This window comes from Procambarus clarkii, chromosome 48 (genome assembly GCF_040958095.1).
Source record: "Procambarus clarkii isolate CNS0578487 chromosome 48, FALCON_Pclarkii_2.0, whole genome shotgun sequence".
Classification (NCBI taxonomy): domain Eukaryota; kingdom Metazoa; phylum Arthropoda; class Malacostraca; order Decapoda; family Cambaridae; genus Procambarus; species Procambarus clarkii.
In genome coordinates this window covers 29,166,348-29,188,368 of record NC_091197.1, presented here as the reverse complement: position 1 = coordinate 29,188,368, position 22,021 = coordinate 29,166,348, and the positions used below count along the sequence as shown (strand labels likewise).

The 22,021-nt window shown below is 58.8% G+C and overlaps 1 protein-coding gene across 1 annotated transcript in view; it reads right to left on the bottom strand.

Annotated features, from left to right (window-relative positions):
* Positions 1–1,299: 1,299 nt before the first annotated feature.
* LOC138351165 (uncharacterized) overlaps positions 1,300–22,021 on the bottom strand; it is a 28,986-nt gene continuing 8,264 nt past the window's right edge. Inside the window, exon 2 of the mRNA XM_069302804.1 lies at positions 1,300–1,328. Coding sequence (XP_069158905.1) covers positions 1,300–1,328 — 29 coding nt within the window. The remainder of the gene's footprint in view (positions 1,329–22,021) is intronic.

Genomic DNA, 22,021 nt, shown 5'->3' with positions numbered 1-22,021 from the left:
CAGATGAACACTGTGGTGTTACCCTGCCTGTGAAGTGGCAGTTGAGGATTGTCATACCCGGGACTGACTGGTGGAGACGCTTAACTACTGGGGTATTGTAGACAGGAGAGTGATCTGTGGTATCACACGAGGCTCCTGACTAGGGCGCTACCCTAGTATCACTCGTGGAGTGGCCTGACCAGCGTTGCTGATCCGGAACCTGCCAGCTGTCTGCTGGACTTGTGGTTGACGGCCTCCACGGCGGTGCCCCCAGTGGAACTGTGTATTGGCTGACCTGTGGCTGGGGTAGACTCAGCTTTTCGAAGGATTCGTCGTGAGGCACCGAGAGCACCGAGAACTTGGCATCGAGAAGATCCAGAGTCTTCAGAAGAAGACGACAGTGTAGATAATACCCCTGTGTATTGTTAATACCCTCCCCCGAGTAATCTTCTTATATATATTTATTGGTGAAGGTGCTAATTTTAATATTAAGTTTTTGCCTTTCTTTCCCTTCCCCTTTTAGTTTACTTGCGTTACGGATCACATCCCTTGAAAGCCACTACTGGCTTGGGGCCGGATACCCTTCCTCTAACAACATCAGAGTAAGAACCCAGTTGCGACCCGAGAGGGCCGTAACACACATAATTATACAAGTGTATATAAACTATAAAATCCAAAAAACCCAAAAACACAGCACAATTATTTGCACATTATTGCACCACAATATAATCTTTGCCAACCTTTATTAGGTAGCAATTTAGGCTGTGATTGTGTTGAATTTGGCACAAGCATAGACTAAATAAGTTGTAGTTTCTTAAGTAGAAATTCTCACGACTAGGCTTGAGCTAGTTAGTGGCATATATATTATTCTTTTTGTGCTGACCCTATCAAGGGTGGGATTAACCATTTATAGTGTAATTATATTTTATTGCATATTTCTATGTACATCTTTGAGTGTTACTGTAAGTCCACTACCCATCCGAAGCTGATTTTCAAGAGCTAAGCTGAGGAACACCTGTAGTGAGACCAAGGTACCACTCAAATCTTAGTTGCTTATTATTAGGTAGGTAGCTAACCTCTAAATGAGGTAAATTACAACCAGCCTCAAGAAATATCAGGCTGTCAATAATTATACCTGCTCTACATCAAGGAGCAGACACCATAGCTATACAAATAGCTACATAAGCCCTATCAGGCTTAATTTACCGCAAGAATGAATCCTCTAGAAAGGAATGCAAGATTCTTGAGAACTCTTCAAATTCGCCTAGGAGAACTGCTTATCAGATGTCATCACTGTGTAGAAACTGACCCAGGTGACGTCTACAGACTAGCAACTTCCATAAGGAACGCTAACCAAAAATATGATTATATAAGGACTGTAATAGAGTCCCACAGGAATTTACTCCAGGTCGGTCATACTGTCTCAGACCACTTACGCCTGACAGAATCTGATCTTGATAACTATGAACATAGCGTTCAAACCAGGTTAGACCGATATAAGGAGGTGCTTGCGAGACAAGATATTCCCGAGTGGATAGAACAGATCATTAATAGACCTACACCCGAGTCAACACTCAGCTCAGATGAAATACTTGAGCTACCTCAAGATGAGGAGAATCCTCTAATCAATACTGATCACTACACAGGATCCACAACTGAAGTTCAACCTTCATTTTCTAACCTCTCATCTAATACAGCTTCATGTGATGATTTGTTTACAGAGTCTGATCAATTTTCAGACAGCTCTTCTCAATGTTCCCTGGATTCTATAAGATCAATACATAAGGCTACTGAATTAACTAGCTTATCACAAGAACCCAGAGAAACAAGTGAAGCTACAGATGAAACAAGTGAAGCTGCAATAATCAGTGAATCTGAACCAGAAAATGATAAAGCTAAGGCTGCAGCAGCAGTCGAAGCTGTAATCAAAGCTGAGACTAAGCAAGAAGCCTTGAGCAACACAAGTAATGGTCACAATTGCTCACAACAGCCTTCTAAAGTAAGTGCTAACAATGAGAAGACTATTATAAACCTTGTACACCAATTATTAAATTTATCTTCACCAGAACAATCAGTTGACTCTTTACAAGCCTTTAGTTTCCAGCTTGAGTCACTGATAAATTCCTTCAGTAAAGAGGTGGATCACCCAACTACTGAGTGGATGACAAAAATTGTCATCCAAAGAAAATTGTCTGGTGACACACTTAATAAATTATATGTATACCAGAATGGTAATACCCTGTCAATGCAGGATATATTTACAGGTCTGCGCAATATGAGTAATCATACAGCAGACCAGGCACTTAATGCTAAATCTGAATGCACCAAAACTGTACCTACATCAGTTTCCTTACTTGAAACTCCTAAAGTGACACTGTCACTAGGTAACAAAGGTGCTAATAATCAATGTAATAACACTCAGTCAAACACTGATTCATCAGTAAGGCCTATGAGCCCCACAGGTGCTCCTAAGAGACCTAATAGTCCAAAGAGCACTCCTAATAACTCCACAGGTGCTCCTAAGAGACCTAATAGTCCAAAGAGCACTCCCAAGAGCCTGTTAATGGCTCCCCAGAATACACCAAGTACTCACAAGAGAATAAATAACAAGCAAATGCAAGCAGCAAAACCATCACAACCTACAGTTACTGTTTTACCTAAACCGGTAACCCCTGAACGAGCTGTAGGATGGGGAATGTGCTTGTTTTGCAATCAAAAACATTCTCTGTACAAATGTACCAATTATCCTAATAGAGACACAAGAGTCAGACGACTCAAACAGTTACATAAATGTACTAGGTGTCTCAAATCACATAATGTTAATAGCTGTGAAACCCCACTGAACACCTGCAATAGGTGTAGAAGGGGCAAGCATCATGCTGCACTGTGCAAATTAGTTAGGACAAATTATGTCAATCCTAGAATAGGAAGTAGAGAATCTACACCAGTACAGTGCTGCAAGGTGCGAGATGTGTACAGCGTAACTTCACAAGCATCTCAAGTGGATGCTGCCTTACCTACTGCCCAACTTCAAGTGAAGAACAGAGGAGCCAAGATCACCACACGTGGACTATTTGACCAAGGTTCCCAGAGAACTTTCATTACTCAAAGGGCAGCAGAGGCACTTAATTTACAACCAATCAGACAGGTAAAATTAAACTTGTCAGGGTTCATGATAAATCGAGGAACCCATGAATACTCAGTAGTTCAACCGCTTGTACGACTGGGTAGTCATGCCAAGGCTGTCCAAGCCATTGTTGTAGATCAAATACCTTTAGACTTATATATTAAGGGTCTGGGGTACACAGCCCACTTCCTGCAGGAACGTGAAATTAATTTGGCTGACAACAAGTTAACGTCTGACCGCCTTAACAATGTAGATGTACTAGTAGGAGCCGACTACTATTACCAGTTCATAACTGGACATGTTAAACGATTGGGAATGAATATGCTCCAATCTGCAGGTGGCTACTTACTTACTGGTAAAGTTCTGAATGTGAACAAGCCTAAGCCTACTAACAATAATAAATTAGTCAGCAGTAAATCAATTCTCCAGCAGCAAGCTAAAAGGAGAAACACAGCTGAGTAATAAACTCAGATTGAATGTAGTGCAATTGATACAGGCCGAGATGTTTCATAGCTCTCAGTGAAAACCAATGGTCCGTACTCAAACAAGTACAAGTCACAGCGACCAAGCCATTGAATTCACTGCAGACCTAGAATTATTCTCGACAAGTAATCATTGACCACACTCAGTGTTCCTAGGTAAATTGTAATGTTGGGCTAGAGAATCTAGTACTCCCTAGGTAATTAATAATGTTAGGCTAGAGAATCTAGCACTCAATGCCACTGGCATTTCCTGAATTTAGTAATACTATGAAGTCATCAAACAACTTCTGTAATTATAAATTCACTAGGACCACTGGTCCACTATACTTGCGCTTAAAGGTTTGCCAAGAAAACCTTCTTAATACCATGTTTTCTGCACTAAGAGTTAGTGATAAATACTTGCATCAATTTGTTTGAGTTGTTTTTCTTTCGTTTCTGCTTAATTAGTGTAGGAGCGCAGCACGAACAAACTTGCAAACTTACCAATACGTAAGTGAATTTACAGAGAACTAATAACCCGTGAAACGTTTAGGTTGGGAAAATGTTACAAATTATCTTGAATAGGATTAATCGTAGCAGTAATTTAATTTCCAGCAATCTTAGGTTTCTCTTTGTTTAATGCATTATCGTTAAACATCAGCATTGTTAATTAACATGCTTCATGAGCTTAATATAGCTCACCTTAGAATTAACGTAATAATTGATTGCTTATTGTTCCCCATGCGCATACGAGCTCAATATTGCTTGCCATGACAATTGAACACTTTAATGTTCCCCATGCCACGAGCACTGCCCGCCATGATAATTGAATGATGCAATACTCCACCTCGTTAATTCGAGCTTACTGTAGCTCACCCTGTTAACACTGTTAACGAGCTCACTATAGCTCACCCTGTCAACACTGTTGACGAGTTCAGTATAACTCACTCTGGTAACACTGTTAACGAGCTCACTGCAGCTCACCCTGTCAACACTGTTGACGAGTTCAATATAACTCACCCTGTTAACACTGTTAACGAGCTCACTGCAGCTCACCCTGTCAACACTGTTGACGAGTTCAATATAACTCACCCTGTTAACACTGTTAACGAGCTCACTGCAGCTCACCGTGTCAACACTGTTGACGAGTTCAATATAACTCACCCTGTTAACACTGTTAACGAGCTCACTGCAGCTCACCCTGTCAACACTGTTGACGAGTTTACTATAACTCACCTTGTTAACATGCTTAATGAGCTCAATATAGCTCCCAATGTTAATTCGAGTACATTTTTGCTCACAATTAGCTTAGTCCCTTACTTAGGTAGGTTAGAAATTTAAACCATTTATTTGGGTAGGTTTAGGGACTTTAGTTAGTGTCAACTGAGTACTAGCCTAATCTGTACTCACCATTAATTACAGTTGACTATACTTGCAGAGACTGATTTAATAAACTCAATTTCATGTAAAGGTGATTTCGTATTAACAAGTTTATAGTGTCAAGCCTATGAGCTGCCATTTAATTAACTCATAAGTCAGAATGACTAGGCTACCAATCTCACTGTCGACTCAGAATCTTCCTTGATTTTAATAAATAAACTTTTCAGTTCTCTACTTTTCTATTATTTTAGCTAGTTAGCAAATTAGTTGTACCATCAGTCAGAATGACTTCTGCACGGCAGTGCACATTAAATTCAATTTCCTCATTTGATTTTGGGGTGATCATGATGCTGCGTGATGTTATTGTCTAGTAACTCAATAGTTTCAAGTCACAACGACCCTAGACAGTGACCTTACTGTAGTGTCATAGTCTCCTTGATCTTAAATGACTAATAATACTTTACTGTATGATTATACAATAGTGTTATCAGTTCTTAGGAACTTTTTCTGAGTTTACCTACGATTCAGCAGCTACGTAATACACCATTACATGTCACTGCGACCCTAGTTGTTGAGTTTATTGTGAGCTTTAGAGGGTTCCTGATTACTGATAACTTAATCATTTAATGTTTCAATATTTAATACATGTTTCCACTAAGGGAAACTACAAGCCTATTATAGTTCTTAACTAAGAGCAAATAACTTTACACCCAATTTAAGCAACCATGATGGTACTATGGTGTGATGTCAAGTAACAAACCATTACTAGTCACTATGACCCAAGACATTCTCATCACAGTAGATTCTCAGTTATTTGAATTGTGTGATTTAAAGTCTTTAATTATTGTGTAGGCTATAAATAACATCATTTATCTAGAGTACCTGAGAGTTTGCAGACTTAGAGATTTGTAACATACACATTACATGTCATAGCGACACCAATCTCAGAGTTATTGTAGGCTTTCTTAATTATTAGCTTTAGGTAATTCAAAATAACATGTTCCATTTGACATGAAATCAGCAAGACTTAAGTTTCTTGTATGTCCTTGACAAATACGGGACATTCGTTATGTGTGTACTAACATACTAACATACTAATATACTAATATTAATACCAACTTCGGGATAGGTGTCAGTACTCCACATTACACTACGACCCTAGAATCCTCCCCCCGGAGTTATGTTGGAAATTTCCAACATAAATACAACACTGTTGTATTCTCATCAATTATTACTAATTCTACTAATCATTGTAGTGATTAAAATTAACCAAGCGTAGAGTTCACATGTACTAATAATTACATCTGTACAATAAGGCTAGAATTCTTACGTCACCAGACGCCAGTATTGCGTCAGATTCCATTGTAATAAACACATTTATATCCAGTGTGTCTGAGAATTGAATTTGATTCTCTATAAACAACGGTGTTCTGTGTGATAATTAATTACAGATAAACTGATCTCCAACTAAAGCCAAATAGAGAGTTTATAGTTCTAACTGTTATTTAGTAATAAAATTAACGTCACGCGTGAATGCCCTGGAGAGACTTTAATTCATCTCCATTGTTCGTTTACTATCATAAAACGAGCAAATAATAATATTTAACTCCTCTAAATAATAAACCCGTCCTTATCCGAGCATTTCAATCACAACTGCGAGAAATGATAATATCCGTAATAAATAATTTGTGTAATGAACGCGGGACGCGGAGGGGGAGAGGAGACGCCATTACCCCAGCCACCAGGGTAGACGCCATCAAGAGCTCCAGAAGAAAGTCGCCACTGTGAGGTGTGAAGAACCTTTGCAGACATTAACTTTGCTGGTGTCAGTGTCACTTTACATAACAAGTTGAATTGTCAAGAGATTTAATTTGACATTCGGCCAGAACCTGTTAAATTTGGTTCTATGTAATACCACGTGACCGGCCAGTGAAGCACGTCAGTATCTAGGATAGGCTGGACACCACGTGTTCTTTATTAAGAAGCCGGAGCCTAGGACGCGAACTTCGGCAAGCCTTAACTTACACAGTGACCATATTAGCTAAGTACCTTTATCCTTATTTGATGCATCATCTAGGGGATGAGTTTATAGCTGGGTAGCTTGTCGTGACACCGTGCGACAATAACAAACTACAGGTCATTATTTACTCTTATTATTAATCTCAATTTCTTGAACATAGATGTCTGGCAGCGTAATCTGTTGCTACTGAATACAATTTGATTTACAGCGTGTGTGAAGAATTCTCCGAGCTGTCATTTCCCATGTTAATCAACTCCCAGTGTTCCATGACGAGTCCAGGAGAATCAGAGGATGAGTCGTAACTAACTTCTCGGAAATCGTTTCAAGCTAAGACTCCTTTCGTATTCCTTTGATTTCTATTATCTGTATTCTTTTACATGCAGAACTCTGTTTCATTGGATTGACATGTGTTTATTATAATTATTAATTTTCATGTTCTTGATCTATGTTCTCATTGATGATAAAGATAATGACTCTATAAATATTCATAGGATTAGATTATTATACATTGGACTGGTGAACGAACCACATTAGTTCCTGGACGTACTGAGTTCCAGTAATAACCCCCCAATGTAGGTGTTTGAGGCTTTGATTCAGTTAATTATACAGCCCATTAATTATTTCAGTGATCATATTCTCTAGTATTTTATCCATAGTTACTGGTTCATCTAGGAATTTTCAAATGATCATATTTTCTTAGTTTCCCTCTTTACTATAAAAGCGGGTGGTCCTTCGTAATTGATTTTCACTACATTAATATTTAAATATATAGAGTCAAGCCCCAAATGTCCCACAGTAGTGACCCTGGAGGAGGAGGTGGTGGTGGTGACCCTGGAGGAGGTGGTAGTTGTGACCCTGGAGGAGGAGGTGGTAGTGGTGAACCTTGAGGAGGTTGTGGTGGTGACCCTGGAGGAGGAGGAGGTGGTAGGGGTGACCCTGTAGGAGGAAGTGGTGGTAATTGTGACCCTGTAGGAGGTGGTGGTAGTGGTGACCCTGGAGGAGGAGGTGGTGGTGGTGGTGACCCTGGAGGAGGAGGTGGTGGTGTTGGTGACCCTGGAGGAGGAGGTGGTGGTGGTGGTGACCCTGGAGGTGGTGGTGATGACCCTGGAGGTGGTAGTGGTGACCCTGGAGGTGGTGGTGGTGACCCTGGAGGTGGTGATGGTGACCCTGGAGGTGGTGGTGGTGACTCTGGAGGTGGTGGTGGTGACCCTGGAGGTGGTGGTGGTAGTGGTGACCCTGGAGGTGGTGGTGGTAGTGGTGACCCTGCAGGAGGAGGTGGTGGTGGTGGTGACCCTGGAGGTGGTGGTGGTGACCCTGGAGGTGGTGATGGTGGTGGTGACCCTGGAGGAGGAGGTGGTGGTGGTGGTGACCCTGGAGGTGGTGGTGGTGGAGGTGACTCTGGAGGTGGTGGTGGTGGTGGTGACCCTGGAGGTGGTGGTGGTGGTGGTGACCCTGGAGGAGGTAGTGGTGGTAGTGGTGACCCTGGAGGAGGAGGTGGTGGTGGTGGTGACCCTGGAGGTGGTAGTGGTGACCCTGGAGGTGGTGGTGGTGACCCTGGAGGTGGTGGTGGTGGTGGTGACCCTGGAGGAGGAGGTGGTGGTGGTGGTGACCCTGGAGGAGGAGATGGTGGTAGTGGTGACCCTGGAGGTGGTGGTGGTGACCCTGGAGGTGGTGGTGGTGACCCTGGAGGTGGTGGTGGTGACCCTGGAGGAGGAGGTGGTGGTGGTGACCCTGGAGGAGGTGGTGGTGGTGGTGACCCTGGAGGAGGAGGTGGTGGTAGTGGTGACCCTGGAGGAGGAGGTGACGGTGGTGACCCTGGAGGCGGTGGTGGTAGTGGTGACCCTGGAGGAGGAGGTGGTGGTGGTAGTGGTGACCCTGGAGGTGGTGGTAGTGGTGACCCTGGAGGAGGAGGTGGTGGTGGTGGTCACCCTGGAGGAGGAGGTGGTGGTGGTGACCCTGGAGGAGGAGGTGGTGGTGACCCTGGAGGAGGAGGTGGTAGTTGTGACTCTGGAGGAGGAGGTGGTGGTGGTGACCCAGGAGGAGGTGGTGGTAGTGGTGACCCTGGAGGAGGTGGTGGTAGTGGTGACCCTGGAGGTGGTGGTGGTGACCCTGGAGGTGGTGGTGACCCTGGAGGTCTTGGTGGTGACCCTGGAGGTGGTGGTGGAAACCCTGGAGGTGGTGGTGGTGACCCTGGAGGTGGTGGTGACCCTGGAGGTGGTGGTGACCCTGGAGGTGGTGGTGGTGACCCTGGAGTTGGTGGTGACCCTGGAGGTCTTGGTGGTGACCCTGGAGGTGGTGGTGGAAACCCTGGAGGTGGTGGTGGTGACCCTGGAGGTGGTGGTGACCCTGGAGGTGGTGGTGACCCTGGAGGTGGTGGTGGTGACCCTGGAGTTGGTGGTGGAAACCCTGGAGGTGGTGGTGGTGACCCTGGAGGTGGTGGTGGAAACCCTGGAGGTGGTGGTGGTGACCCTGGAGGTGGTGGTGACCCTGGAGGTGGTGGTGACCCTGGAGGTGGTGGTGGTGACCCTGGAGTTGGTGGTGACCCTGGAGGTGGTGGTGACCCTGGAGGTGGTGGTGGTGACCCTGGAGGTGGTGTTGACCCTGGAGGTCTTGGTGGTGACCCTGGAGGTGGTGGTGGTGACCCTGGAGGTGGTGGTGGTGACCCTGCAGGTGGTGGTGGTGACCCTGGAGGTGGTGGTGACCCTGGAGGTGGTGGTGACCCTGGAGGTGGTGGTGGTGACCCTGGAGGTGGTGGTGACCCTGGAGGTGGTGGTGACCCTGGAGGTGGTGGTGGTGACCCTGGAGGTGGTGGGGACCCTGGAGGTCTTGGTGGTGACCCTGGAGGTGGTGGTGGAAACCCTTGAGGTGGTGGTGGTGACCCTGGAGGTGGTGGTGGTGACCCTGGAGGTGGTGGTGACCCTGGAGGTGGTGGTGGTGACCATGGAGGTGGTGGTGACCCTGGAGGTGGTGGTGACCCTGGAGGTGGTGGTGGTGACCCTGGAGGTGGTGGTGACCCTGGAGGTGGTGGTGGTGACCCTGGAGGTGGTGGTGGTGACCCTGGAGGTGGTGGTGGTGACCCTGGAGATAACTCAATAAGACACACTTGCCAACTTGTATTATCGAGAAGAGTGACAAGATCAGTCGTCATTACACCGTGTTTGGTCGTGAAGGAGGGGGGGGAGGGTCGTGGAGGGGCAGGGGGAGGAGGGTCGTGGAGGGGGAGGAGGGTGAGGGTCGAGGAGGGGAAGGAGGGTGAGGGTCGTGGAGGGGGAGGAGGGTGAGGGTCGTGTTGGGGGAGGAGGGTGAGGATCGTGGAGGGGGAGGAGGGTGAGGGGTCGTGGAGGGGGAGGAGGGTGAGGGTCGAGGAGGGGGAGGTGGGTGAGGGTCGTGGAGGGGGAGGAGGGTGAGGGTCGTGGAGGGGGAGGAGGGTGAGGGTCGTGGAGGGGGAGGAGGGTGAGGGTCGTGGAGGGGCAGGAGGGTGAGGGTCGTGGAGGGGCAGGAGGGTAAGGGTCGTGGAGGGGGAGGAGGGTGAGGGTCGTGAAGGGGCAGGAGGGTGAGGGTCGTGGAGGAGCAGGAGGGTGAGGGTCGTGGAGGGGGAGGAGGGTAAGGGTCGAGGAGGGGGAGGAGGGTGAGGGTCGTGGAGGAGGGGAGGGAGGGTCGTGGACGGGCAGGGGGGGGAGGGTCGTGGATGGGGAGGAGGGTGAGGGTCGAGGAGGGGGAGGAGGGTGAGGGTCGTGGAGGGGCAGGAGGGTGAGGGTCGTGGTGGGGGGGAGGAGGGAGAGGGTCGTGGAGAGGGAGGAGGTTGAGGGTCGTGGAGGGGGAGGAGGGTGAGGGTCGTGAAGGGGCAGGAGGGTGAGGGTCGTGGAGGGGGAGGAGGGTGAGGGTCGTGGAGGGGCAGGAGGGTGAGGGTCGTGGAGGGGAAGGAGGGTGAGGGTCGTGGAGGGGGAGGAGGGTGAGGGTCGTGGAGGGGCAGGAGGGTGAGGGTCGTGGAGGGGAAGGAGGGTGAGGGTCGTGGAGGGGGAGGAGGGTGAGGGTCGTGGAAGGGGAGGAGGGGTGAGAATCGTGGAGGGGGAGGAGGGGTGAGGGTCGTGGAGGGGGAGGAGGGAGAGGGTCGTGGAGGGGGAGGAGGGGTTAAGGTCGTGGAGGGGTGAGGGTCGTGGAGGGGGAGGACGGTGAGGGTCGTGGAGGGGGAGGAGGGTGAGGGTCGTGGAGGGGCAGGAGGGTGAGGGTCGTGGAGGGGGGGGGTGAGGGTCGTGGAGGGGGAGGAGGGTGATGGTCGTGGAAGGGGAGGAGGGGTGAGGGTCGTGGAGGGGGAGGAGGGTGAGGGTCGTGGAGGGGCAGGAGGGTGAGGGTCGTGTAGGGAAAGGAGGGTGAGGGTCGTGGAGGGGCAGGAGGGTGAGGGTCGTGGAGGGGGAGGAGGGTGAGGGTCGTGGAGGGGCAGGAGGGTGAGGGTCGTGGAGGGGCAGGAGGGTGAGGGTCGTGGAGGGGCAGGAGGGTGAGGGTCGTGGAGGGTGAGGAGGGGTAAGGGTCATGGAGGGGGACGAGGGGTGAGAATCGTGGAGGGGGAGGAGGGGTGAGGGTCGTGGAGGGGGAGGAGGGAGAGGGTCGTGGAGGGGGAGGAGGGGTGAGGGTCGTGGAGGGGGAGGAGGGAGAGGGTCGTGGAGGGGGAGGAGGGGTGAGGGTCGTGGAGGGGTGAGGGTCGTGGAGGGGGAGGAGGGAGAGGGTCGTGGAGGGGGAGGAGGGGTGAGGGTCGTGGAGGGGTGAGGGTCGTGGAGGGGGAGGAGAGAGAGGGTCGTGGAGGGGGAGGAGGGTGAGGGTCGTGGAGGGGCAGGAGGGTGAGGGTCGTAGGGGGTTAGGAGGGTGAGGGTCGTGGAGGGGCAGGAGGGTGAGGGTCGTGGAGGGGCAGGAGGGTGAGGGTCGTGGAGGGGGAGGAGGGTGAGGGTCGTGGAGGGGCAGGAGGGTGAGGGTCGTGGAGGGGCAGGAGGGTGAGGTTCGTGGAGGGGGAGGAGGGGTGAGGGTCGTGGAGGGGCAGGAGGGTGAGGGTCGTGGAGGGGCAGGAGGGTGAGGTTCGTGGCAGGGGAAGAGGGTGAGGGTCGTGGAGGGGGAGGAGGGGTGATGGTCGTGGAGGGGGAGGAGGGTGAGGGTCGTGGAGGGAGAGGACGGTGAGGGTCGTGGAGGGGGAGGAGTGTGAGAGTCGTGGAGGGGCAGGAGGGTGAGGGTCGTGGAGGGGGAGGAGGGTGAGGGTCGTGGAGGGGCAGGAGGGTGAGGGTCGTGGAGGGGGAGGAGGGGTGAGGGTCGTGGAGGGGCAGGAGGGTGAGGGTCGTGGAGGGGGAGGAGGGTGAGGGTCGTGGAGGGGCAGGAGGGTGAGGGTCGTGGAGGGGGAGGAGGGTGAGGGTCGTGGGGGGGCAGGAGGGTGAGGGTCGTGGAGGGGCAGGAGGGGTGAGGGTCGTGGAGGGGCAGGAGGGTGAGGGTCGTGGAGGGGGGGTGAGGGTCGTGGAGGGGGAGGAGGGTGAGGGTCGTGGAGGGGCAGGAGGGTGAGGGTCGTGGAGGGGGAGGAGGGTGAGGGTCGTGGGGGGGCAGGAGGGTGAGGGTCGTGGAGGGGCAGGAGGGGTGAGGGTCGTGGAGGGGCAGGAGGGTGAGGGTCGTGGAGGGGGGTGAGGGTCGTGGAGGGGGAGGAGAGTGAGGGTCGTGGAAGGGGAGGAGGGGTGAGGGTCGTGGAAGGGGAGGAGGGGTGAGGGTCGTGGAGGGGGAGGAGGGTGAGGGTCGTGGAGGGGCAGGAGGGTGAGGGTCGTAGGGGGTTAGGAGGGTGAGGGTCGTGGAGGGGCAGGGGGGTGAGGGTCGTGGAGGGGCAGGAGGGTGAGGGTCGTGGAGGGGCAGGAGGGTGAGGGTCGTGGAGGGGGGGTGAGGGTCGTGAAGGGGAAGGAGGGTGAGGGTCGTGGAGGGGGAGGAGGGGTGAGGGTCGTGGAGGGGAAGGAGGGAGAGGGTCGTGGAGGGGGGACGAGGGGTGAGGGTCGTGGAGGGGTGAGGGTCGTGGAGGAGGAGGAGGGAGTGGGTCGTGGAGGGGGAGGAGGGGTGAGGGTCGTGGAGGGGTGAGGGTCGTGGAGGGGGAGGAGGGAGAGGGTCGTGGAGGGGGAGGAGGGGTGAGGGTCGTGGAGGGGTGAGGGTCGTGGAGGGGTGAGGGTCGTGGAGGGGGAGGAGAGAGAGGGTCGTGGAGGGGGAGGAGGGTGAGGGTCGTGAAGGGGCAGGAGGGTGAGGGTCGTAGGGGGTTAGGAGGGTGAGGGTCGTGGAGGGGCAGGAGGGTGAGGGTCGTGGAGGGGCAGGAGGGTGAGGGTCGTGGAGGGGGAGGAGGGTGAAGGTCATGGAGGGGCAGGAGGGTGAGGGTCGTGGGGGGGGTGAGGGTCGTGGAGGGGGAGGAGGGTAAGGGTCGTGGAAGGGGAGGAGGGGTGAGGGTCGTGGAAGGGGAGGAGGGTGAGGGTCGTGGAGGGGGAGGAGGGTGAGGGTCGTGGAAGGGGAGGAGGGGTGAGGGTCGTGGAGGGGGAGGAGGGGTGAGGGTCGTGGAGGGGCAGGAGGGTGAGGGTCGTGGAGGGGCAGGAGGGTGAGGGTCGTGGAGGGGCAGGAGGGTGAGGGTCGTGTAGGGGCAGAAGGGTGAGGGTCGTGGAGGGGCAGGAGGGTGAGGGTCGTGGAGGGGCAGGAGGGTGAGGGTCGTGGAGGGGGAGGAGGGGTGAGCGTCGTGGAGGGGGAGGAGGGTGAGGGTCGTGGAGGGGCAGGAGGGTGAGGATCGTGGAGGGGCAGGAGGGTGAGGGTCGTGAAGGGGCAGGAGGGTGAGGGTCGTGGAGGGGCAGGAGGGTGAGGGTCGTGGAGGGGGAGGAGGGGTGAGGGTCGTGGAGGGGGAGGAGGGTGAGGGTCGTGGAGGGGCAGGAGGGTGAGGGTCGTGGAGGGGGAGGAGGGGTGAGGGTCGTGGAGGGGGAGGAGGGTGAAGGTCGTGGAGGGGCAGGAGGGTGAGGGTCGTGGAGGGGGAGGAGGGTGAGGATCGTGGAGGGGCAGGAGGGTGAGGGTCGTGGGGGGGGTGAGGGTCGTGGTGAGGGAGGAGGGTAAGGGTCGTGGAAGGGGAGGAGGGGTGAGGGTCGTGGAAGGGGAGGAGGGTGAGGGTCGTGGAGGGGGAGGAGGGTGAGGGTCGTGGAAGGGGAGGAGGGGTGAGGGTCGTGGAGTAGGAGGAGGGGTGAGGGTCGTGGAGGGGCAGGAGGGTGAGGGTCGTGGAGGGGCAGGAGGGTGAGGGTCGTGGAGGGGCAGGAGGGTGAGGGTCGTGGAGGGGGAGGAGGGGTGAGCGTCGTGGAGGGGGAGGAGGGTGAGGGTCGTGGAGGGGCAGGAGGGTGAGGGTCGTGGAGGGGCAGGAGGGTGAGGGTCGTGGAGGGGCAGGAGGGTGAGGGTCGTGGAGGGGCAGGAGGGTGAGGGTCGTGGAGGGGGAGGAGGGGTGAGGGTCGTGGAGGGGGAGGAGGGTGAGGGGCAGGAGGGTGAGGGTCGTGGAGGGGGAGGAGGGGTGAGGGTCGTGGAGGGGGAGGAGGGTGAGGGTCGTGGAGGGGCAGGAGGGTGAGGGTCGTGGAGGGGGAGGAGGGTGAGGGTCGTGGAGGGGCAGGAGGGTGAGGGTCGTGGAGGGGGAGGAAGGTGAGGGTCGTGGAGGGGCAGGAGGGTGAGGGTCGTGGAGGGGCAGGGGGGTGAGGGACGTGGAGGGGGAGGAGGGTGAGGGTCGTGGAGGGGCAGGAGGGTGAGGGTCGTGGAGGGGGAGGAGGGTGAGGGTCGCGGAGGGGCAGGAGGGTGAGGGTCGTGGAGGGGCAGGAGGGTGAGGGTCGTGGAGGGGGGGTGAGGGTCGTGGAGGGGGAGGAGGGTGAGGGTCGTGGAAGGGGAGGAGGGTGAGGGTCGTGGAGGGGGAGGAGGGTGAGGGTCGTGGAAGGGGAGGAGGGGTGAGGGTCGTGGAGGGGGAGGAGGGGTGAGGGTCGTGGAGGGGCAGGAGGGTGAGGGTCGTGGAGGGGCAGGAGGGTGAGGGTCGTGGAGGGGCAGGAGGGTGAGGGTCGTGTAGGGGCAGAAGGGTGAGGGTCGTGGAGGGGCAGGAGGGTGAGGGTCGTGGAGGGGCAGGAGGGTGAGGGTCGTAGAGGGGGAGGAGGGGTGAGCGTCGTGGAGGGGGAGGAGGGTGAGGGTCGTGGAGGGGCAGGAGGGTGAGGATCGTGGAGGGGCAGGAGGGTGAGGGTCGTGAAGGGGCAGGAGGGTGAGGGTCGTGGAGGGGCAGGAGGGTGAGGGTCGTGGAGGGGGAGGAGGGGTGAGGGTCGTGGAGGGGGAGGAGGGTGAGGGTCGTGGAGGGGCAGGAGGGTGAGGGTCGTGGAGGGGGAGGAGGGGTGAGGGTCGTGGAGGGGGAGGAGGGTGAAGGTCGTGGAGGGGCAGGAGGGTGAGGGTCGTGGAGGTGGAGGGTGAGGATCGTGGAGGGGCAGGAGGGTGAGGGTCGTGGGGGGGGTGAGGGTCGTGGTGAGGGAGGAGGGTAAGGGTCGTGGAAGGGGAGGAGGGGTGAGGGTCGTGGAAGGGGAGGAGGGTGAGGGTCGTGGAGGGGGAGGAGGGTGAGGGTCGTGGAAGGGGAGGAGGGGTGAGGGTCGTGGAGGGGGAGGAGGGGTGAGGGTCGTGGAGGGGCAGGAGGGTGAGGGTCGTGGAGGGGCAGGAGGGTGAGGGTCGTGGAGGGGCAGGAGGGTGAGGGTCGTGGAGGGGGAGGAGGGGTGAGCGTCGTGGAGGGGGAGGAGGGTGAGGGTCGTGGAGGGGCAGGAGGGTGAGGGTCGTGGAGGGGCAGGAGGGTGAGGGTCGTGGAGGGGCAGGAGGGTGAGGGTCGTGGAGGAGCAGGAGGGTGAGGGTCGTGGAGGGGGAGGAGGGGTGAGGGTCGTGGAGGGGGAGGAGGGTGAGGGTCGTTGAGGGGCAGGAGGGTGAGGGTCGTGGAGGGGGAGGAGGGGTGAGGGTCGTGGAGGGGGAGGAGGGTGAGGGTCGTGGAGGGGCAGGAGGGTGAGGGTCGTGGAGGGGGAGGAGGGTGAGGGTCGTGGAGGGGCAGGAGGGTGAGGGTCGTGGAGGGGCAGGGGGGTGAGGGACGTGGAGGGGGAGGAGGGTGAGGGTCGTGGAGGGGCCGGAGGGTGAGGGTCGTGGAGGGGGAGGAGGGTGAGGGTCGCGGAGGGGCAGGAGGGTGAGGGTCGTGGAGGGGCAGGAGGGTGAGGGTCGTGGAGGGGGGGTGAGGGTCGTGGAGGGGGAGGAGGGTGAGGGTCGTGGAAGGGGAGGAGGGTGAGGGTCGTGGAGGGGGAGGAGGGTGAGGGTCGTGGAGGGGGAGGAGGGTGAGCGTCGTGGAGGGGCAGGAGGGTGAGGGTCGTAGGGGGAGAGGAGGGTGAGAGTCGTGGACGGGCAGGGGGGTGAGGGTCGTCGAGCGGCAGGAGGGTGAGGGTCGTGGAGGGGCAGGAGGGTGAGAGTCGTGGAGGGGGAGGAGGGTGAGGGTCGTGGAGGGGGAGGAGGGTGAGGGTCGAGGAGGGGGAGGAGGGTGAGGGTCGTGGAGGGGGAGGAGGGTGAGGGTCGTGGAGGGGGAGGAGGGTGAGGGTCGCGGAGGGGCAGGAGGGTGAGGGTCGTGGAGGGGAAAGATGGTGAGGGTCGTCGAGTGGGAGGAGGGTGAGGGTCGTGGAGGGGCAGGAGGGTGAGGGTCGTGGAGGGGGGGTGAGGGTCGTGGAGGGGGAGGAGGGTGAGGGTCGTGGAAGGGGAGGAGGGTGAGGTTCGTGGAGGGGGAGGAGGGTGAGGGTCGTGGAGGGGCAGGAGGGTGAGGGTCGTGGAGGGGGGGTGAGGGTCGTGGAGGGGGAGGAGGGTGAGGGTCGTGGAAGGGGAGGAGGGTGAGGGTCGTGGAGGGGGAGGAGGGTGAGGGTCGTGGAAGGGGAGGAGGGGTGAGGGTCGTGGAGGGGGAGGAGGGTGAGGGTCGTGGAAGGGAAGGAGGGTGAGGGTCGTGGAGGGGGAGGAGGGTGAGGGTCGTGGAGGGGCAGGAGGGTGAGGGTCGTGGAGGGGCAGGAGGGTGAGGGTCGTGGAGGGGGAGGAGGGTGAGGGTCGTGGAGGGGGAGGAGGGTGAGGGTCGAGGAGGGGGAGGAGGGTGAGGGTCGTGGAGGGGGAGGAGGGTGAGGGTCGTGGAGGGGGAGGAGGGTGAGGGTCGTGGAGGGGGAGGAGGGTGAGGATCGTGGAGGGGGAGGAGGGTGAGGGTCGTGGAGGGGGAGGAGGGGGAGGGTCGTGAAGGGGCAGGAGGGTGAGGGTCGTGGAGGGGGAGGAGGGTGAGGGTCGTGGAGGGGGAGGAGGGTGAGGGTCGTGGAGGGGGAGGAGGGAGAGAGTCGTGGAGGGGGAGGAGGGTGAGGGTCGTGAAGGGGCAGGAGGGTGAGGGTCGTGGAGGGGGAGGAGGGTGAGGGTCGTGGAGGGGGAGGAGGGTGAGGGTCGTGAAGGGGCAGGAGGGTGAGGGTCGTGGACGGGGAGGAGGGTGAGGGTCGTGAAGGGACAGGAGGGTGAGGGTCGTGGAGGGGGAGGAGGGTGAGGGTCGTGGAGGGGCAGGAGGGTGAGGGTCGTGGAGGGGGAGGAGGGAGAGGGTCGTGGAGGGGGAGGAGGGTGAGGGTCGTGAAGGGGCAGGAGGGTGAGGGTCGTGGAGGGGGAGGAGGGTGAGGGTCGTGAAGGGGCAGGAGGGTGAGGGTCGTGGACGGGGAGGAGGGTGAGGGTCGTGAAGGGACAGGAGGGTGAGGGTCGTGGAGGGGGAGGAGGGTGAGGGTCGTGAAGCGGCAGGAGGGTGAGGGTCGTGGAGGGGGAGGAGGGTGAGGGTCGTGGATGGGGAGGAGGATGAGGGTCGTGGAGGGGCAGGAGGGTGAGGGTCGTGGAGGGGGAGGAGGGTGAGGGTCGTGGAGGGGCAGGAGGGTGAGGGTCGTGGAGGGGGTTGGAGGGTGAGGGTCGTGAAGGGGCAGGAGGGTGAGGGTCGTGGAGGGGCAGGAGTATGAGGGTCGTGGAGGGAGAGGAGGGTGAGGGTCGTGGAGGAGGGGAGGGAGGGTCGTGGAGGGGCAGGGGGGAGGTTCGTGGAGGGGGAGGAGTGTGAGGGTCGAGGAGGGGGAGGAGGGTGAGGGTCGTGGAGGGGCAGGAGGGTGAGGGTCGTGGTGGGGGGGAGGAGGGTGAGGGTCGTGGAGGGGGAGGAGGTTGAGGGTCGTGGAGGGGGAGGAGTGTGAGGGTCGTGGAGAGGGAGGAGGGTGAGGGTCGTGAAGGGGCAGGAGGGTGAGGGTCGTGGAGAGGGAGGAGGGTGAGGGTCGTGGAAGGGGTGAAGGGTGAGGGTCGTGGAGGGGGAGGAGGGTGAGGGTCGTGGAGGGGGAGGAGGGTGAGAGTCGTGGAGGGGCAGGAGGGTGAGGGTCGTGGAGGGGGGGGGGTGAGGGTCGTGGAGGGGGAGGAGGGTGAATGTCGTGGAAGGGGAGGAGGGGGTGAGGGTCGTGGAAGGGGAGGAGGGGTGAGGGTCGTGGAGGGGGAGGAGGGTGAGGGTCGTGGAGGGGCAGGAGGGTGAGGGTCGTGGAGGTGGAGGAGGGAGAAGGTCGCGGAGGGGCAGGAGGGTGAGGGTCGTGGAGGGGCAGGAGGGTGAGGGTCGTGGAGGGGGGGTGAGGGTCGTGGAGGGGGAGGAGGGTGATGGTCGTGGAAGGGGAGGAGGGGTGAGGGTCGTGGAAGGGGAGGAGGGGTGAGGGTCGTGGAGGGGGAGGAGGGTGAGGGTCGTGGAGGGGGAGGAGGGTAAGGGTCGTGGAGGGGCAGGAGGGTGAGGGTCGTGGAGGGGGAGGAGGGTGAGGGTCGTGGAAGGGGAGGAGGGTGAGGGTCGTAGAGGGGCAGGAGGGTGAGGGTCGTGGAGGGGGGGGGGGTGAGGGTCGTGGAGAGGGAGGAGGGTGAGGGTCGTGGAAGGGGAGGAGGGGTGAGGGTCGTGGAAGGGGAGGAGGGGCGAGGGTCGTTAGGGGGAGGAGGGTGAGGGTCGTGGAGAGTCAGGAGGGTGAGGGTCGTAGGGGGAGAGGAGGGTGAGAGTCGTGGAGTGGCAGGGGGGTGAGGGTCGTGGAGGGGCAGGAGGGTGAGGGTCGTGGAGGGGCAGGAGGGTGAGGGTCGTGGAGGGGGAGGAGGGTGAGGGTCGTGGAGGGGGAGGAGGGTGAGGGTCGTGGAGGGGGAGGAGGGTGAGGGTCGTGGAGGGGGAGAAGGGTGAGGGTCGTGGAGGGGGAGAAGGGTGAGGGTCGTGGAGGGGGAGGAGGGTGAGGGTCGTGGTGGGACAGGAGGGGTGAGGGTCGTGTAGGGGCAGGAGGGGTGAGGGTCGTGGAGGGGGAGGAGGGTGAGGGTCGTGGAGGAGGGGTGAGGGTCGTGGGGGAAAGGAGGGTGAAGGTCGTGGAGGAGGGTGAGGGTCGTGGAGGAGGGAGAGGGTCGTGGAGGGGGAGGAGGGGGAGGAGGGGGAGGAGGGGGAGGAGGGGGAGGAGGGGTGAGGGTCGTGGAGGGGGAGGAGGGGTGAGGGTCGTGGGGGGAAGGAGGGTGAGGGTCGTGGAGGGGCAGGAGGGTGAGGGTCGTGGAGGGGGAGGAGGGTGAGGGTCGTGGAGGGGCAGGAGGGTGCGGATCGTGGAGGGGGAGGAGGGGTGAGGGTCGTGGAGGAGGGGTGAGGGTCGTGGGGGGAAGAAGGGTGAGGGGTCGTGGAGGAGGGTGAGGGGGGTGAGATTCGTGGAGGGGCAGGAGGGGTGAGGGTAGTGAAGGGGGAGGAGGGGTGAGGATCGTGGAGGGGCAGGAGGGGTGAGGGTCGTGGGGGGGAGGAGGGGTGAGGGTCGTGGAGGAGCAGGAGGGGTGAGGGTCGTGGGGGGGAGGAGGAGTGAGGGTCGTGGGGGGGAGGAGGGTGAGGGTCGTGGAGGGGCAGGAGGGATGAGGGTCGTGGAGGGGGAGGAGGGGTGAGGGTCGTGGAGGGGGAGGGGGTGAGGGTCGTGGAGGGGCAGGAGAGTGAGGGTCGTGGAGGGGTAGAAGGGGTGAGGGTCGTGGAGGGGGAGGAGGGTGAGGGTCGTGGAGGAGAGGTGAGGGTCATGGGGGGGAGGAGGGGTGAGGGTCGTGGAGGGCAGGAGGGTGAGGGTCGTGGGGGGGAGGAGGGGTGAGGGTCGGGGGGGGGAGGAGGGTGAGGGTCGTGGAGGAGAGGTGAGGGTCGTGGAGGGGCAGGAGGGGTGAGGGTCGTGGGGGGGGGGAGGGGTGAGGGTCGTGGAGGGGGAGGAGGGTGAGGGTCGTGGAAGGGGAGGAGGGGTGAGGGTCGTGGAGGGGGAGGAGGGGTGAGGGTCGTGGAGGGGCAGGAGGGTGAGGGTCGTGGAGGGGCAGGAGGGTGAGGGTCGTGGAGGGGCAGGAGGGTGAGGGTCGTGTAGGGGCAGAAGGGTGAGGGTCGTGGAGGGGCAGGAGGGTGAGGGTCGTGGAGGGGCAGGAGGGTGAGGGTCGTAGAGGGGGAGGAGGGGTGAGCGTCGTGGAGGGGGAGGAGGGTGAGGGTCGTGGAGGGGCAGGAGGGTGAGGATCGTGGAGGGGCAGGAGGGTGAGGGTCGTGAAGGGGCAGGAGGGTGAGGGTCGTGGAGGGGCAGGAGGGTGAGGGTCGTGGAGGGGGAGGAGGGGTGAGGGTCGTGGAGGGGGAGGAGGGTGAGGGTCGTGGAGGGGCAGGAGGGTGAGGGTCGTGGAGGGGGAGGAGGGGTGAGGGTCGTGGAGGGGGAGGAGGGTGAAGGTCGTGGAGGGGCAGGAGGGTGAGGGTCGTGGAGGTGGAGGAGGGTGAGGATCGTGGAGGGGCAGGAGGGTGAGGGTCGTGGGGGGGGTGAGGGTCGTGGTGAGGGAGGAGGGTAAGGGTCGTGGAAGGGGAGGAGGGGTGAGGGTCGTGGAAGGGGAGGAGGGTGAGGGTCGTGGAGGGGGAGGAGGGTGAGGGTCGTGGAAGGGGAGGAGGGGTGAGGGTCGTGGAGGGGGAGGAGGGGTGAGGGTCGTGGAGGGGCAGGAGGGTGAGGGTCGTGGAGGGGCAGGAGGGTGAGGGTCGTGGAGGGGCAGGAGGGTGAGGGTCGTGGAGGGGGAGGAGGGGTGAGCGTCGTGGAGGGGGAGGAGGGTGAGGGTCGTGGAGGGGCAGGAGGGTGAGGGTCGTGGAGGGGCAGGAGGGTGAGGGTCGTGGAGGGGCAGGAGGGTGAGGGTCGTGGAGGAGCAGGAGGGTGAGGGTCGTGGAGGGGGAGGAGGGGTGAGGGTCGTGGAGGGGGAGGAGGGTGAGGGTCGTTGAGGGGCAGGAGGGTGAGGGTCGTGGAGGGGGAGGAGGGGTGAGGGTCGTGGAGGGGGAGGAGGGTGAGGGTCGTGGAGGGGCAGGAGGGTGAGGGTCGTGGAGGGGGAGGAGGGTGAGGGTCGTGGAGGGGCAGGAGGGTGAGGGTCGTGGAGGGGCAGGGGGGTGAGGGACGTGGAGGGGGAGGAGGGTGAGGGTCGTGGAGGGGCAGGAGGGTGAGGGTCGTGGAGGGGGAGGAGGGTGAGGGTCGCGGAGGGGCAGGAGGGTGAGGGTCGTGGAGGGGCAGGAGGGTGAGGGTCGTGGAGGGGGGGTGAGGGTCGTGGAGGGAGAGGAGGGTGAGGGTCGTGGAAGGGGAGGAGGGTGAGGGTCGTGGAGGGGGAGGAGGGTGAGGGTCGTGGAGGGGGAGGAGGGTGAGCGTCGTGGAGGAGAAGGAGGGTGAGGGTCGTAGGGGGAGAGGAGGGTGAGAGTCGTGGACGGGCAGGGGGGTGAGGGTCGTCGAGCGGCAGGAGGGTGAGGGTCGTGGAGGGGCAGGAGGGTGAGAGTCGTGGAGGGGGAGGAGGGTGAGGGTCGTGGAGGGGGAGGAGGGTGAGGGTCGAGGAGGGGGAGGAGGGTGAGGGTCGTGGAGGGGGAGGAGGGTGAGGGTCGTGGAGGGGGAGGAGGGTGAGGGTCGCGGAGGGGCAGGAGGGTGAGGGTCGTGGAGGGGAAAGATGGTGAGGGTCGTCGAGGGGGAGGAGGGTGAGGGTCGTGGAGGGGCAGGAGGG